Source organism: Phoenix dactylifera, chromosome 6 (genome assembly GCF_051530095.1).
Source record: "Phoenix dactylifera cultivar Ajwa chromosome 6, Ajwa_hap1_PhDact_Kaust_v1.1, whole genome shotgun sequence".
In the NCBI taxonomy this organism is placed as follows: Eukaryota; Viridiplantae; Streptophyta; class Magnoliopsida; order Arecales; family Arecaceae; genus Phoenix; species Phoenix dactylifera.
The window spans coordinates 19349533-19366779 of record NC_143195.1 but is presented as its reverse complement, the minus strand read 5'-3'; the positions used below and the strand labels follow the sequence as shown (position 1 = coordinate 19366779).

The 17247-nt window shown below is 38.6% G+C and overlaps 1 protein-coding gene across 4 annotated transcripts in view; it reads left to right on the top strand.

Annotated features, from left to right (window-relative positions):
* The window catches only part of LOC103697226 (protein argonaute 1A-like), a 102560-nt gene that overhangs the window by 72104 nt on the left and 13209 nt on the right, over positions 1 to 17247 (top strand). Inside the window, exons 1-12 of one of the 4 annotated variants that reach the window (XM_088723266.2) lie at positions 5313 to 5458; positions 8819 to 8920; positions 12481 to 13190; positions 13334 to 13542; positions 13674 to 13823; positions 13913 to 14046; positions 14533 to 14642; positions 15070 to 15176; positions 15349 to 15487; positions 15648 to 15764; positions 16822 to 16929; positions 17048 to 17119. In XM_088723266.2, the coding sequence (XP_088579392.2) occupies positions 12489 to 13190; positions 13334 to 13542; positions 13674 to 13823; positions 13913 to 14046; positions 14533 to 14642; positions 15070 to 15176; positions 15349 to 15487; positions 15648 to 15764; positions 16822 to 16929; positions 17048 to 17119 (1848 nt within the window). In that variant the 5' untranslated portion in view covers positions 5313 to 5458; positions 8819 to 8920; positions 12481 to 12488. Of the gene's footprint in view, positions 1 to 3878; positions 5459 to 8818; positions 8921 to 9663; positions 9978 to 12480; positions 13191 to 13333; positions 13543 to 13673; positions 13824 to 13912; positions 14047 to 14532; positions 14643 to 15069; positions 15177 to 15348; positions 15488 to 15647; positions 15765 to 16821; positions 16930 to 17047; positions 17120 to 17247 lie in introns of those variants that run through there. The other 3 variants (XM_089923883.1, XM_088723267.2, XM_089923882.1) reach the window with 3 other exon arrangements.

Sequence of the window (17247 nt, the reverse complement as noted above, 5' to 3'; positions counted from 1 at the left end):
TAGTTATGCACATTGAAATAACAATATGATATTCCAAGCAAATTACGATGCATGGCACAATAGAGTTTCATATCCTTAACAGTAGAAATTACCGAATTGCCCTTTTAGGTATTTTTAACGTGAAACTTTACCAAAATGGATTCTTGAGCTTTCTACCATTCTCTATTATAAATTTTATCTCGTTATCAATTCTTGAGAGTGGTTTTGACCATATATTCTTAATATACCGTGAATGTATCGAGGGTGTGTCATTTATCAATGATGTATCAAATATTTCTTCCTTACTCACTTATGTACTGGATTAATTGAGTTAATAGCATTAGCACTTCCATATGGCCTCAATGGCTTTGTAAGCATCAAAATAACACTAGGATCCTCAGATCCTTCTCAGACTGATCTACCCTGAGCAAGGGGCCTTTGTGGGTGGTCATTCCATTTCTGACAATGTGCTTGTTGCTTACGAGTTTATGTATGATATCTAGAGGGCACCGAGAGACAGGAGTTTGATGAGCATTAAGCTTGACATTGGGAGAGCCTATGATAGGTTGAGGTGGGATTTCGTGACTCACTCTTTGAAGAGTTTTGGCTTTCATCCACTTTGGATCAGGTAGATTCGGGGGTGTATTCAGTCCCCATCCTTTGCCATTCTAGTGAACAGCTCCCCTTCGCTGTTTTTCGAGTCTTCAGTCGGACTGAGGTAGGGATGCCCTTTGTCGCCGCTCTTATATATCATCTGTGCCGACTACTTGTCTAAAGCGTTGCGACGTGCTGCTAATATGCAGGAGGTGGAGGCCTATAGGTCGACGTCGGATTCATTTTAGATCTCACACCTGCTTTTCGTCGATGACTGCTTACTGCTAGCCCGAGGGATTAGACGGTCGGCTAGGATGATTCGAAAGATTTTGTGGGAGTATTGTGTAGTGTCCGGATAGCAAGTCAACTTGGCAAAGTCAGCTATCAGTTTTAGCTCGAAGATCCACCTAGGAGTGAGGATGACGATTACTGATATCTTGGAAATTGAGGAGCAGGAGGGGACCTTGAGATACTTGGGGGTCCCGATCTTAGGCAGGTGGCTTCGTAGGGTGGACTGCACTTCTATGGAGGAGGGCAACAGATGGAGACTAGAGATTGGTAGGCGGGTGCTCTATTGATGATGGGCAGAGTCATACTGGTGAGGTTAATCTTGAGTTCGATCCTTGTTTATCTGTTTTTCCATACCTTGATGCCTATCGCAGCATTGTAGCGTATGGAGCGATAGTTCAGGAGCTTCTTCTGAGGTCAGTAGGGGCATTCATCTACTAGCATGAGATATTGTCTGTCAGTCGACCAGCAGTGTGGGGCTAGGGATCCACTCCTTGACCGAGCGATGGGAGATCCTTTCGACCAGGTTGGCAACCAGATTTCTTCTAGAACCGGAGAGTCTCTGGGGCGCTTTGATGATGGCCAAGTATGGAGATCCGGCCGACTTGGTAGTCTTCTTTCTAGGCCACTGCAGCTCCTTCATTTGGAAAGAGATTTGTGCCCGCGCCCTCGGTGGTTTTACCGAAGATCAAATAGGAGATTGGGGATGGGCGGTCCATAGACGTCTTGAAGCATAGGTGGCTACATGCGATGCCATTGATCAGCTGGCCTACCTTGATCGATGTGGGACTTCTGGAGGGGGCAGAGTCTGTGATCTATTTGCTCCAGGTTAGCAGGTGTGGAATGAGGCCCTCGTCTAACGGGCTTTTGAGGATAGGTTGGCTGAGCTTGCTAGTCCCTTCTAGTGAGACTACAAATAAGAGGGTCTGGAACTTGATTGGAAGGTCAGAGATGAGGGCCCAAGACTTACTCCCGGTGGTCAGAACGTCTACGGCTCAACAGATTGATGGGGGCTGGATCTGAAGGCTCCACATTCACCTGCGAGTTGCCTTGTTTATCTGAAAGGTGGTGTGGGGGCCTGCCCACCAGAGGTGTGCTAGCTTGGCGAGGGATGAGCTTTTCTCCAAACTACAGGGACTGCTCGGAGGAGGAGGAGACTATTTTCCATGTCCTTATCTTATGCCCGAGAGCCTCCCAGATTTGGGGGTTTGCTATGAGCCCCCACGACCCCTAGTGAGGTGGACGTTTATCGAGGACTTCCTGCAGTTCTTGAAGATCTTCTTGCGGAGTTCTAGCCGAAAGAAACTAGGAATCAGAGCTACCTATCTAGCCTATCCCTGTTGGCTAGATAGAAATGCCCGGATCTTCGAGAGCAGAGCAAATTCGAGATAGGTAGCGGACATGGCTCTTCTCCATGCAGTGAAGGTTATCCGCACCACCACGCCATCGTCCCTTGGGATAGCCAGAGAAATCTGGGCCTCCTTTTTGCTGTTGCAGTGCCCAGGACTGTGTTGATTTCATGGAAGCCCCCACCTCTTGGTTTTCTCGAGGTAAACTTTGACAGGAGTGTTGGTGAGGGTGGATGCACAGGAGGCGCGGGTTTCGTCATCAGAGACCACGATGCTAAGCTACTAGCAGCTGGGGTCGGCGAATCTTCGACACATTCATAGCCTGCGTTGAGCTCATAATTGCTTGGGATGGTATCACCTACGCGAGGCGTGTGCTGGAGGCGGACCGCATCCTCCTTGAGAGAGATTTGACCATGGTGATCGAGTGGATCCGGGGTCAGAGATGTGGCGCTGATTCAGACCGCTGCTCTAGGACATCCGCATGCTTGTAGATGAGTATGGTCTATCGCGGGCCTCACACATCTATAAGAAAGCAAATAGCACTGCTGATTGGGTGGCCTCCTTCAGGGCCCACCATTCTAGGGGCTTTGCCTTGCTAGATCACATGTCGGTGCTTTTTTTGTTACATTGTCTTCTCTTTTCTAATTTTGTTGGTTGCATTCACATCCGTTATGTGTGAGCCGTGCCGTTGTACGATAAAAAGAAAAAAAAAAGAGAATGAACCGAAGAGAAAGCACAACCACGAAGAATGGAGCACCATACAACCTTGGAGTCCACCTCGAAGGTTTGAGGAGTGTACTCCTCTTAATGCCTTGAGGACCCAAACCTTTATGGAGATCCAAGACCGAGGCAACCTATGTTGGCCCTAGGACTCCTGATGACACAAAGGAGTGCCTACAACTAAAAGAGAAGATCCAAGACCGAGGCAACCTTGGAGTTCACCTCGAAGGCTTGAGGAGTGTACTCCTGATGACACACGGTAGGTGGACTATTAGAGGAAAGGCGGTTGCGATGGGCAAACCCTTGAAAGGAGAGCTGCTTCAGACTCGAAAAGGGAGGCTGGTGTTGTGGCAACAAACGATCGAGATGATGTGGCATGACCAGATTCATCTAGCTTATAATCTACGCGGTGACCCAGATGCATGCGGAAATCCTCCAAGGCATTTGGTCAAGATCCCAACATCGACCTGGAAGCTAGGATTGGGACGATCTGACTAGAAGTAGCTGACCTCTAGAGTCGAAATCTCTCATTTCTGCCTGGTGACCTTGACAACTAGCTCGAGGTAAGTAGAATTTTCTTGCAGTAGAGACAGCTTGCTCCCTCGCCTAAATGTCCATGAGGCTTTAGCAATTCTATCACATGTCAGGCGGTTACGGTATGCTCCTGGATTATTATGTCATGTCAGCATGTTATTACAGCATGACTTCAAGTTTATTAGGATATGATTCGTAGAAGATTTAGGATTATAGCTATAAATAGGCTTGAAGCCCTTTAAAAAAGATAATCGATAAATCACTCTTTAACCGAGCGACACTTTGCCTCACTGATCCTTTATTCTACGTCTTCTTCTTTATTTTTCACTAAGAAACCTTGTTTGCCTTAATCATTGGAGGGTCCAACTGGAGCCAATCTAGTGAGCTCTCTAACTCTTGTCTGTTGTCTTGTAGGTCCATGAAGACGGTCCACGTCAACATCCTAAGATCGACAGCATCACTAGCCATTTTATTAATAAATGTTGGTGCTAGATTCCCCATTGGACGGAATGGTGCACACATTCCTAGTTGGATTGTGCAAGTATGAGAGTATGCCACCGGTGTTAAAAATTGGAAAAGAGAGTAAACAGGATTGGTATTATACAGATGCTGATGCACTAAACTTCAAGGACTTTCTCTGATGGTTTCAGTGACTAGAGCCAACCATTCTTCCACTCTCCATATTCTGATAACTGTTATGCCTCATATTGTATCATAAACCTCCTGCTAGGCCGATGGGAAAATTCTATAGGTCATCGTATTTGATCGGTCCCAAGTTTGATATAGTTGGTCTTGGCTTGGTCTATCTTTAACGGCTATTCGACCTATCCTGGCCGATACTCTTTGCGTTGAGCCTATGAGATGTCTGGTACATATTAAGCCACTGCTTTGCTGCTCGATTTATTCTTTGGGTGGAACTCAATAGTTTTATAGCTTTGGCTTCTAAGCATAGGGCTGAAATTGGATTGGATACTACTATATTCATATCTATATTTATTTTATTTGATGAATATAAATATGGATACAGATGTTTGTCGGTTACAAAACTTTATATTCATATTTGTTTTAAATGATACAGATATAAATCATATATTGAAAGTATGAATATAAATACATATATAAGTTAGATAATTAAACTATATGACTATAGAATCAAAAAAATTACTAAGTAGAAGGTAAATCAAATTAATAACGTATTAATATGGTTATTTTTTTTAAAAGTTGATGAGTATTATATAAAATTAAATAGAATTATAAATAAAATTGGATATTTGGATACAAATTGGATAGTTATTTATCTTTATGTATATTGATTTTTTTAACGGATATGAATGCGGATATGAATATTAGCCTATATTAAAAAAATTAAATATAAAACCCAATCTAAATAAATATTATTCTATTTAGTTTTATTTATATCTAAGCATGTTGCTTGCTTATCCATCCGAGAGCCCCTTCTACTTCAAAACTCCTCTCCTTCGTTTTGTGTCGGCACTGTCACGTGGCTTTGTTTTTATTCGCCCGTTAGAATATGGTGCAGACGACAGTTAATCCAATCCGACCTATTCTAGTTAAACAGGTTTCCATGAACCGAGAATCACTTATTTTAATTTTTAATCCTCCCGCGGCCGCCATTTAGTTCCCGTCCATTCCGCCTTGGAGATATCGACGGGGAGATGGTGCAGGCCCCGCACCGCACTCAAAGTTAATGGGGCCAAATGGGCCCATCAGTCTGGCGGATGCCAAGTCACCATGCCGGTCGAGTCAGCTCGGGCGGCCGTCCGAGTCGGACCGGAATTAGCGGCACCACTCTCTCCTTCTAAATAGCTGGGCAGCACGGCCGTCGTCGCCATTTCTCGGTTGCCAGTTGGGTGTTTTTTTTTCCGGTCTTCCTTTTGCTCACAGAGAGAAAAAGGGTGAGCAGAAAGGTGTAGAGAGCGGTTTCGGAGAGAAGAAGCGGTTTCTCGGCGGCCATTTCCGGTTTTCTGGTCACGGTAAAGCGGCTTTCCCAGCCTTCTGTTTCATCTCCTTCGATCTCTCTGGGTTTTGATCACCGATTGTTTATCTCCATGTTCCGGATCTCTTTGTATAAACCCTTTGGTTTCTTTTTAAAGTTTTTTTGGGACATCGGAGTGGTTTGAGAGAATGCATCGCTTTTGCTTTCTCTGATTTTTTTTCTCTTCGATTTGTTTTTCTGATGAAATCTGAGGTTTCAATCTGTGAACGAGAGAGAGATCGGGGCATTTGAGTGCTCCGACGAGTTGCTACTGACTGAGACTTAGTCGTTAGAGTTAGGGTTTTTCTCAGTTTGTTCTGATCGGTTGCATGGTTTTGATTTCTGCTTTGGAGACTGTAGATCTAGCGAGATGGTCGCCGATCTGTTACCTTGGTGTTGCTTTCGTTCTCTTCTATAGAGTTATAATATTGCTCTTCGACTTTTACCTTTTTTTGGTTGATATCTTATCTTTCTTCTTCCTTGGGTTCTTATGCCTTTTGAGTGTTTACTGTCGCGTTTTACAGTCGCGCGCAATGTTAGGGCTATTCTACTCGGGTTCTTCAGTTCATCGAGAAATCACGGGCATTAGGCTTCGACTCTTTTAATTTGAAGAGTGTTTTGTTTCTATGTTTGATATATTAAGTTAGAAGAGTTTGCAGGATGTTTTTGATTGTTTAATCGAATGGGGTTTCATCTAAGTACACCCCCCGCCCCTGGGCCGCTTTTTTGATGTCGCTGGATCTGTATGTCTCTTACTTTCACTTATAAGATTTTTTCTTTCGTGGATTCTGCCACTGCTTTTCCTCAATTTTGAGGCGCCCGTTTGTATACTGCCGCTCCATGCTAGCCATTTTATTATATTCTGTGTGCTATTTTTATTGTCTAATGCTGTTTTTACATAAATGGCAGTTGTTAACTTGCTGGGTTTCTTCTAGTTTTGCATTTTTACTAGTTTTCCTCTAGTTTAGGGTTTTGTTCTGTCTGCTGCTTGGGTGTTTGGATACTATTATATTTTAGATTGTTGGAGTTTTAATTAAAAAAAATTGAATTTTCTTATTCTCTAATCTTTAGTTTCTAAGTGTTTTAAAATACTCTAAATGCTCTTTTGTGAGATGTCTCTTTCTGTTAGTTTTCGAAAAGATATGGTGTTTTCAAAATATTACGTATCTTCGGAATGTTCGGATAGAGTCTATAAATAGACTCTTCCAGGATTAATCTAAAAAACAATCTAATCTCTCTTTCTCACTATTACTCAATCTTCCGAGAGTTTCTTCCACAAGACAGAGTTTTTTTACTCTTCAACTTTCTACTTTTTATTTTTTTTATTTTCTGAGCATTTGAATGAGTCGGTCGAGTCAAGTCTTTAAGACGATCATTTTCGTTAGAAGAGGATTGGCCTGAGCCGAGTCATTGTACCTTGAGGATGAGATCGCCGCAAACCTGTACGCAGGGGCGAATCATGTTCTTATGGTAGTGTGTATCACACATCTCGATCTAAGCAAGCACTTTTCAATCTTCTTATTTTATTCTAGTAGATTATTTCTTTATAATACTTCTATAAATAAAGATATAGCAGTTTCTAGGCAAAATAGTTTTCAAACAGTTTAAGAACATGAGCTTGATTGGACTAGAAATTATTATATATTTATTTATTTATTAAAATTTAATTTGATAGCATAAAATTAGATTTATTTTAATTGGGTAGAAATTTAAAAGCTTTAATTTCATTCAGAAGGTTGTTTCTTCACAAAAAATAGTCTTTTAAGAAAGTCATATTGCTCTGAAAATTGTGCAAACAGATTTTTTGCGGCTTTAAAAACCATACAAAAATTTTCTTTAAATTTGAAATATTTGCAGAATTTTTCTGCAACTTTAAAGTTTGTGCAGAAATTTTTTGTAGATTAAAAATCTGTGTAAAAATTTACTGTAGCTTTAAAATCTGTACAAATTTTCTACAGCTTTATAACCTTGTGCGATCTATTTTCTGCAATTTTAATTTTTGTACAGAAGTTTTTACATCTTTAAAATTTGTGTAGAAAACTCATGCACTTTTAAAAGTTGTGTAAAAATTATTGTTGCTTTAAAAACTGTGCATATATTAGTTGTTCTCAAATTACATATTGCTGCTTTGAAAAATGTGTAGAAATTGCAAAGTTACATTATTTGTTATATTTTTTAGTGTTGTTATTTAATTTTATTGATATTATTGCGCTATATTGCATTTATTTTAAAACCTAGAATCTAACTCAAAACCTTATGAATTAAAAGAGTACTAACAAAAAAATAAATCGGCATATCTGGATTCGTCATAAATTTGTAAGACAACTAAAAAAGAGTAGTGTTATTTTCTTTGAATTTGTCAAAGTCTGAGAAAAACTTGGTAGATCATTTAACCAAGGGTTTGTCTAGGGGTGGAGTCCTAGAATCATCGAGGAGGATGTGGCTTAAGCTTACTATTTGATAGTGGATATCTAACCTCTGTGATTGGAGATTTCATGGAGGAGGTTCAATATGGTAGAAACGAAACTGATTGAGTGATCGTATCAGAGCATATTTTTCAAAGTATATCTCCTTTTATTCCTATAATGAGTGCTTTTATCAGTAACAAAAATATATATTGAAAACGTTGAGTTATACTCTTAATGAGTCCAAGATAGAAAATCTACAGGGTATTAGGCCGCAACTAGGGGTTTAGGCTAACCCTAATAAAATTCTCATGAAAAATCAAGGTACTAAGCCAAGGCTTTTAAATGGCGCTGACCACATAAAGACTTAATTGATCTATACTGTGTGTGTGATAAGTAGAAGTTTGAGTCAAAGGATCTAGTTCAAGGTCTAATCCGCTATGGTTCCTTCAGATAGATACTATCAACAGTAAGTGAGGTTCAAGTACATGGGGCACCTCACCCATTGCATAGTATAAGTTGTTCATATATTCTACTTTATGATTTTCAAAAATTTAAATCTTTTGTGGAAGATTGTTGGAGTTTTAATTAAAAAATATTTTTTTTTATCCTGTAATCTTTAGTTGTTTTAAATGCTTTAAATAATTCTTTTGTGAAACTCTTCTTTCAGAAGAGTTGTGATTTTTCGAAAGAGAACGTTGGTTTTTGAAAAGATATGGTGTTTTCGAAATATTACATATCTTTGGAATCATCACGTCTCTTCGGTCTTCGGATAGTCTTTAAATAGATTCCTTCAGAATTAATCTAAGAAACAATCCAATCTCTCTTTCTCACTAGTATTTTGTCTTCTGAGAGTTTCTTCCACAAACAGAGTTCTTTTACTCTTTAACTTTTTGCTTTCTATTTTTTTCTTTTTTGGGCATCTGAAGTAGTCGGTCAGGTTAATTCTTTAGGCGATCGTGCTCGTTAGGGAAGGATCGGGCTAAGCCAGGTCGTTGTATCTTGGGGACGAGATTGCCATAAATCTGCACGTAGGGGGCGAATTACACTCTTAGGTTAGTGTATATCACACGTCTCGATTTAGGCAAGCTTTTTTCAATCTTCTGATTTTATTCTAGTAGATTATTTTTTTATAATACTTCTATATATAAAGATATAGCAATTTTTAGGCAAAATAAATTTTCAACATAGATTTCATGATTACCAACTTTGGAACATATGCTAGGGTTCATGTTCTACAATATAAAGTCAGTTTATTGTATTACTTATTTGATGCTGTTTTATGCCTTGATTTCTGAGTTTTCGTGAACTGAGGGTTGATTTTGATACTTTTGGATGGAGACATACTACGATTTGCTATGATTGCGTGCATGGATTTGTGATATATCCACCCCTGGAGTTATAATGGGGAGGTTTTTGTTAGTATTATGTGATAATTAGATATTTGATGTAGCCATGCTATTTCCTATATGTGTCCATATTTGAAATGCATTTATGTTGCTAGTATTGAGTTGACCCAAATTATGCACTCATGATATTTGCATCACAGAATTTTTGGCACTCTTTCTTGCATCAAATGTTATGCTCAGCATTTCTATGCAAAGTTAGCTTACTGGCAAATTTTTTAAACAATTTTTAAATGGAATTAAAACAATTAAGTGTTGTTTGGTATTACTTTCATTTTTCTATTTTTAGAAATATTTTTTTTCTTTTTCTTTTTCTAGTTTGTAAAAATACACACATGATTATTTTTTAAAAATTAGCATATTGATGGTGATGGGCACGGTGGTAGTTGCAGTGGAAGTATTGGAGATGGTGATGGTATTGGTAGCAGGTATGATGCTGGTATAATGGAGATGGTGATCATGATGGCATTGGTTGCGGTGGCAGCGACAACGATAATGATTGTGGCAGGCACCAATGATGTGGCAAAGACGACAGTGGTGGTGATGGTGTGTTGAAGGTAGTGATGGTAGTGATAGTTATGGCAGCAGTAGTGGTTGTGGAGGCACTAATGATGTGGAGAAAGTAGCGATGATAGTGGTGGCAGCGGTGACAATGAGGGTGGCAGCAGCAGCGAGAACGGTAGTAGCACCAACGGTGATGGAGGTGGTAATAAAATCATGAGATTTTTTGTTTTTGAAAATATTGAACACAATGATTACTTTCTTTCATTTTTCTAGAAATAATGAACTGACTTTTAAAAAATAAAAAATAAAAACAGCAATACTAAACATGTTTTTTGTCTTGATTTCTGTAATTTTGTTTTTAAAAAATAAGAAGAAGAAATAAAAACGATGCCAAACGGGCCCTAAGATTACAACTTCTTTTTATTTCATTAATTATGGAGTCCTATCCTGGGATTAGAAACCATGCTTGTTTTCCATTAAGATATCTTTATGTATTTTTTGTTTATTTAATGGATCTTAAGATTTATAGGTGTAGTCAAAGATGCTTTTATGGTAATTCATCTAGAAATTGGAGGATATATGGTTTCGTTTACTTTAAAATTTAATCTTTGCCTTTTGTTTTTTGTATTATCTATTAGCAATTCATAGAACTCATATATATATATATATATATATATATATATATATATATATATATATATATGCACATATATAATATGTGTATGTGTTTGTGTATTTTCACTTGTATCATCATTGAGCATGCATGCATGTATATCTCTGTGTTCACTCTTTAAAATTCTTGTTAGGTGTATTCATTACTGTTGCTGAGTTTACTGAAATATTGTAAAGCTGTGTTGTTTGATTTAGTCATTGTTGGTTCCTTTCCTGTACCCTTAGTTTTTGATGTACTTTGAAATTGATGCAACTTTATTTATTTATTATATTAGATTTTGTGCATGTTGGTTTCACTTTAGTACATAGAGCTATCATTCCATGGCTGTGCTTCCCATGGAGTGGGCATTTTCTAGTCTGCTGGACATTCGCTTGCTAAATTTTGCTTTTGGTTATCTTTGTTTCTCAGTCTGCTTTCAATTATTGGGTTTTTTGAATATTCCCATCAGATAATTTACATTTTTTATGCTTTAGAGTTAATGATGTTTAATTTTGTGCAAATAGTGTTGTTTATGTCCTCAGGGATTCTGAATTCAGTGTTTGTTGTGTGATATAATGCCAAATTGTCAGCTTCTCCTTGCTACTTCTTTCCCCCGTCTTTAATTTAATGAAGATTGCACTTCACTGTTTGTCTTACCGTGCTTTCATGTACCTACTGAAGGCAAAAACTACTATTCATGTCATTTACCAGTGACATGCATGCTATAGGTCCCATATGCGACTTAGCTATGCCCAAGGATAATGCCAGATGATGAGTGGTGCAAGGCTAGGTGCTTTTAACTTGCATGTACATGTTTATGAAGCATACAAAGTATTGCTCAGTTATCCACCCTAATGTTGATGAAAATTTTTAAGTTTCCTTTTATGATTTCATACTCAATTATTTAGTGTATCTATATTTTGAACATTATGGGTTCTCTGTTTCTTGTTTTGTGTTGTTGTCACATGTTGTTTCTATAGTTACTTCGAGTTTCTGCATTATAATTTTAACATTTACCAGTAGCAATCAACTGATCCCAGTTATGTGTGCATAGTTTGCATGAGTACCTTCTCAGGAAGATATTCTCTGTTTAATGTAAATATGGTCTGCATTCTTGGGTTTAAAACTTAAATCCAGGAAGCATGGCGTCTTCTTTCTTTCCATAAAGCATGACCTTTCATTGTTAAGGAGATTAGTGCAATTTCACTTATGAAATTATGCATACCATTGTCCTTTACACTTGTTCAAGTTTTGGGAACATTGTATGAACGCTTTTCTGTTGTTCTAGTTTAAACTGCTTAGTCAACAATGAAGGGCTTCTTACCTGCCAACAGGCCAGGTTTCACAGCAGACCCTCTCCTGCATAAGTTGCTTTTGCAACAAATTTAGAAGGTTGACATCAGGTTGACAGCCATTTGCAAAATGCACTCAAACCTTTGATAGAATGTACCTCTTCCCATTTAGCTTACCCGCATAGATAGGTGAGGCATGGTGATTACGATCAAGAAAAGGATTTATAAACTTATTTTCTTTGTTGATAAATATGTCTAAGATTATTAAAAAAAGCTTTTTGTTAAGAATGTTAGTATTTCAGATGTGAACCATTACTGATCTTATCCTATACTCTGTATGCTATATATACACTACAGTTTTTTATGCATTAATTATTTAGAATTATTGGATCCGCACTGCGTATTAGTTGGCTAGCCCATACTTTTCACAATATGGTCTCGCCACATTCTTCACAATGTATATGTTGAACTGTTTACTATATAACCTTGCCATGTAAACAAATTTGCCTAATTTATAACCTCTTAGTTGCCTCCTTTAAGGGAACAAATCAGTTGCAATTAACATCTTGAGTTTCTTTTAGTTGATTCTTCCACTTGTCTACCATGATTGAGAAAGCTTTCATAAGAGATAATCTTTTATTCTTTTATTTTATTTTGATATATTATTTATTATTTCCATAATATTGCAGGAGAATGATAGCCTTTTTTTCCTTTGCCTTTTCTTTTCATATTCTTTTTTATCACTTCTTATTCTTTTGCAGCTATAGTCATGGTGAGGAAGAGAAGAACAGAAACTTCTGGGGCTGCAGATAAATCTGAGTCTCAGGAGCCAAGTGGCAGTGCTGGGCGAGGTGGGTCGCAGCATCCAGTTGAGAGGGCTTCAATGCCACAGCAACACGGAGGTGGGGGAGGAGGACGTGGCCAGGGTCTAGCCAACCCGCAGCAGTCTCAACAAGGAGGCCGTGGCAGTGGATTTTACCAGAGTCACGGCTCCAGACCGCAACATCAGGGAGGAGTGGCTCGCCATCAGGCTGGCCCACCTGCTGAGTACCAGGGCCGTGGTGGGCCCCAAACAAGAGCTCCACAGCAACATTTTGGTGGACACAGAGGTGGTGGTAGCATGACAAGTGGACATGGGGGTGCCCTTGCTGCTGGTGCCTCAAGGCCAGCACTACCCGAGCTGCACCAAGCAACCGAGGTTCCATATCAAGCCACTGAACCATCCCTGCCAGAAGCCAGCTCCTCATCACAGCTCTTGGATGTTTCTGCTGCCCAGGTGGCTCAACAGTTCGAACATCTTGCTGTTCAGGGTCAAGCATCTAGTAGCCAAGCAATTCAACCGGCAGCTTCATCAAGCAAATCAATGAGGTTTCCATTGCGTCCTGGAAAAGGTAGCTTTGGTGTCAAATGTGTCGTGAAGGCAAATCATTTCTTTGCTGAGCTGCCAGATAAAGACCTTCATCAGTATGATGTATGTCTTCTTTCCTCCTAATATCAAGTTAATCACTACATAATTTTCTTTTTTCTAAAATCAAACATGCATGGTTCTCATCTGCGTTAATTCTGTTTACAACAACAGTATGCTGATTGTTGATGCTGCTTGTTGTACTTCAGGTTTCAATTACACCTGAGGTAACATCTCGTGGCGTGAATCGTGCTGTTATGGGGGAGCTTGTCAGGCTACACAGGGAGTCTCATTTAGGTGGTCGCTTACCAGCTTATGATGGGAGGAAGAGCCTCTATACTGCTGGGCCGCTTCCATTCACCTCCAGGAATTTTGAAATTAATCTTTATGATGAGGAAGATGGTCCAGGTGGCCAGAGGTATTTTCTAGAGGATTCATGTTTTTTTTATAATTATTATTTATTTTTACAAAATGCGTGATCAATTTGAATTACTACTTTTGTTATCCAATGGAACCTTAATGATAACTGATGGGTGTTAATTAATGTAGACGAGAGAGGTTGTTCAAGGTCGTAATAAAATTTGCTGCTCGTGCTGATCTTCATCATCTAGAATTGTTTTTATCTGGGAGGCAGGCCGATGCACCCCAAGATGCGCTACAGGTTCTTGATATTGTGCTTCGTGAGTTGCCTACTGCCAGGTAATCATTGTTTCTATAAACCCTTCCTGCTGTTTGATTTTCCCTTTTTACCTACAGTAATGATGTTAATGCATTCTGATGGCTTGCAGATATGTACCTGTTGGTCGGTCATTTTATTCACCTGATCTTGGGAGACGGCACCCACTTGGTGAGGGATTGGAAAGCTGGCGTGGTTTCTATCAGAGTATTCGCCCAACGCAAATGGGATTGTCATTAAATATTGGTGAGACAGACATCTTTGTTTTTTTTTCGGTCTCTTAATTCTTTGGGTTTCCGAAATCAGCTTGGCAAAGAAAAAAAAACAATAAAAGATCATGAAGCATGAATGTCATAGAAATGAGAGTTTGGTATCTCAGAAAAAAAGCTGAAAGTTGCTGCTCTGAATAAGTTCAGTGAGTGCATGCCACGGGTGATCCTTGTAGGCAGACATCGTGGAGAGTTTCCAAACAAACCTTGACAAACTTTATCCATAAATGCAAATATATTGTGTCGTTAGGCATAAGAAATTGAAAATTTAAATCTTGCTTTTAATTGTTCCACCAGTTGCTGATAGTTGCCATTGATATATAGCGAAAAGGACAGATCGATAAACTGTTGCTACTCTCAGAAAAAAATAGTGCTATATATAGTATATTGTGCTTTTCACATGTTGTCTCTTCTGGTACATTATGGTATGTGCTGCTAAAATTTGTTTGCCCTGTGTTTGCAGATATGTCTTCCACTGCTTTCATCGAGCCACTTCCTGTAATTGACTTTGTAGCTCAGCTTCTGAACAGAGATGTCTCTGCTAGACCACTGTCTGATGCTGATCGTGTGAAGGTCTGCCATTATTCTATAATTTTCTTTGCCTCATTAAAACATTTCAGTACCTTTATGATTACAGAAAATGTGTTGAAAAAAGTCAATAGGACCTACCAACAAAAGAGAACATCAATAATATATTGCAAAATTTTGGTGGTATATTGCCTTTCAAATCGGCCAAAAATGTGAACTGATCGTCTTTCTTTATTTTTTTAAAAATGATTGAACCTAGGGTTTTCTATTCTCAAGTTCACAAAGGTGTGCACATTTTTCATCTCTCTCTGACTGATTCTTTCGTACTACTTTATATATCACACTTTTGGGCTCAACGAATATAAATTAATATTTTTTTATTGTAACTCAAGAATGCTGTACTTGATATGATAATCTGTTATTGTAATTTCAACATCTTTTCCTGTCTTCATTCCTCTGGGTCTTTTTGCAGATCAAGAAGGCTCTGAGAGGTGTGAAAGTAGAAGTTACACACCGTGGCAACATGCGCAGAAAGTACCGTATAGGTGGTTTAACATCACAGGCTGCAAGAGAGCTGATGTATGAGGTTTTTCTTATTTCTTTTTTCAGTTAGCTTTTTCAGATCTCCTGCATTATTGGTCTCTGGTAGATTATATCATTTCATCCATTCCCATTTTACCTTAGTATGGACTACTGACATGACATTTTATTTCATGGTGCCTTTGTTCTAATTTTCTCCATATGTTAATAGGTTCCCAGTTGATGATCGAGGTACAATGAAATCTGTTGTTCAATATTTCCAAGAAACCTATGGATTTAATATTCAACATACTACATGGCCTTGCTTGCAAGTTGGTAATCAGCAGAGGCCAAACTATCTGCCAATGGAGGTCAGGATGTGCCTCAATGTTTTGATATTGTATTTTTATTTTATGACAATATGATGCATGTAATTCTCTCTTGTTTCTTCATTGAAGTGCATGTTCCAAAATTATCGATAATTGTCAAACTGTGAATGGAAATGTTAGCCTTTCTAGAAAATGGTTCTAGGTTTGCAAAATTGTGGAAGGACAAAGGTACTCCAAGAGGCTGAATGAGAAACAAATAACCGCTCTTCTTAGGGTCACCTGCCAGCGGCCTGATCAGAGAGAACGTGATATTATACAGGTGGTGCATTTTCTTTTCCTAAATGATCCTTTGCATAATATTATTTATGCATTTCCCACAGTGAAATAAAATCATCTGATTCTCTCTCTCTCTTATACATGTATATGTATATGTATTCATATGTATGTGGACACAAACACGCACATACACTACTATCAGGCATGTGCTATGCATATTTTTCTGTGCATCGCACAGCCCTCTTCCTACCCGAAGGATAAAAGAAGCACCGCCCCATCTCCTTGTTAAATAATGTATTTAGAGGCTTCTCTTTATGGGTAGTCTGGTTTTGCATGCCTAAATTTCAGAGACTTCTTTATTTATGTGTTGGATGACAAATTAGGTTAGCTTCTGAATGATTCATTAAACTACAATGTAGTAGCTCCACTATAGTGTGACGTGGCTGAATAATTAGGAAGCTTGTCTGATCTAAGTCTGATGTTGTTGTTTGGGCATCAATTTCTTTTCATATATTTATTGTCTACACTAGTTATGACAAACCAGTTATGGGGCAGATATGATCAAAAAGTCGATAAGTGGGGATATCCAATAGCGGTCCAAATTCATCAGAAACAAACCCCCCATTTTTATCTTTCTGGGAAAAGGTTAATGTCATTTGATTTGGTTGCACAGTTTAAGCTTCCGACTGGGGTGCAGCTCCATAAAATTCCTGTGGACTCAGATGGAGTCTCGGTGGAGAGGGATGATGATGCGATATGATGTTCTTCATTTAAGTTAAAAGAAGCTACCTTTTCATGGTCATGTCTGGTGTGCCCATTGTTCTAATTCAATCACAAAGTTTTTACAGACTAGTAGTGGCTAATGTCTAGCAATCTCATGGCTCTGTTGACTAGCAGCCTGTGCATAATGTAAGGGTTGCTATTTATCAGAGCAATCCAAAGGGTACATTCAGCTATGTAAATTTATTCTAAGATTTGTGTTACAGCACCGCTTATTCTATCTCCACTGTGTAAGATCTTGGACCTTTTATTTTAGCATTTAGAGCTATTCAGGACATGAATCTCTTGATTGATTTGAAGGTCTGTTGTTTTTTGTTCAGACTGTTGAACAGAATGCATACCATGATGACCCTTATGCACAAGAATTTGGTATCAGAATCGATGAGAGACTTGCTTCAGTTGAAGCACGGATTCTACCTCCACCATGGGTATGTAGAACAAGAAATGGATCTTTCTTGAGATCTTCCTCTTGTATGATATCATCATCCTTTCAAGTTTTTTTTTGGCATATGTTATGATTAATTTTTTTCTCTCTTGATTTCATAGTTAAAATACCATGATACTGGTAGAGAGAAGGATTGCTTGCCAAGAGTTGGTCAATGGAATATGATGAATAAGGTATTACCTCTTACTGTCTCGACTGGAAGATCAGTTTGTGTTCTTCTTGGGTTCAGTTAGTGTGGATCTACATTGCATATTGTGATTTTTAATACCAGATTCTTTATTAACATGGTTTAGGCTCAAAT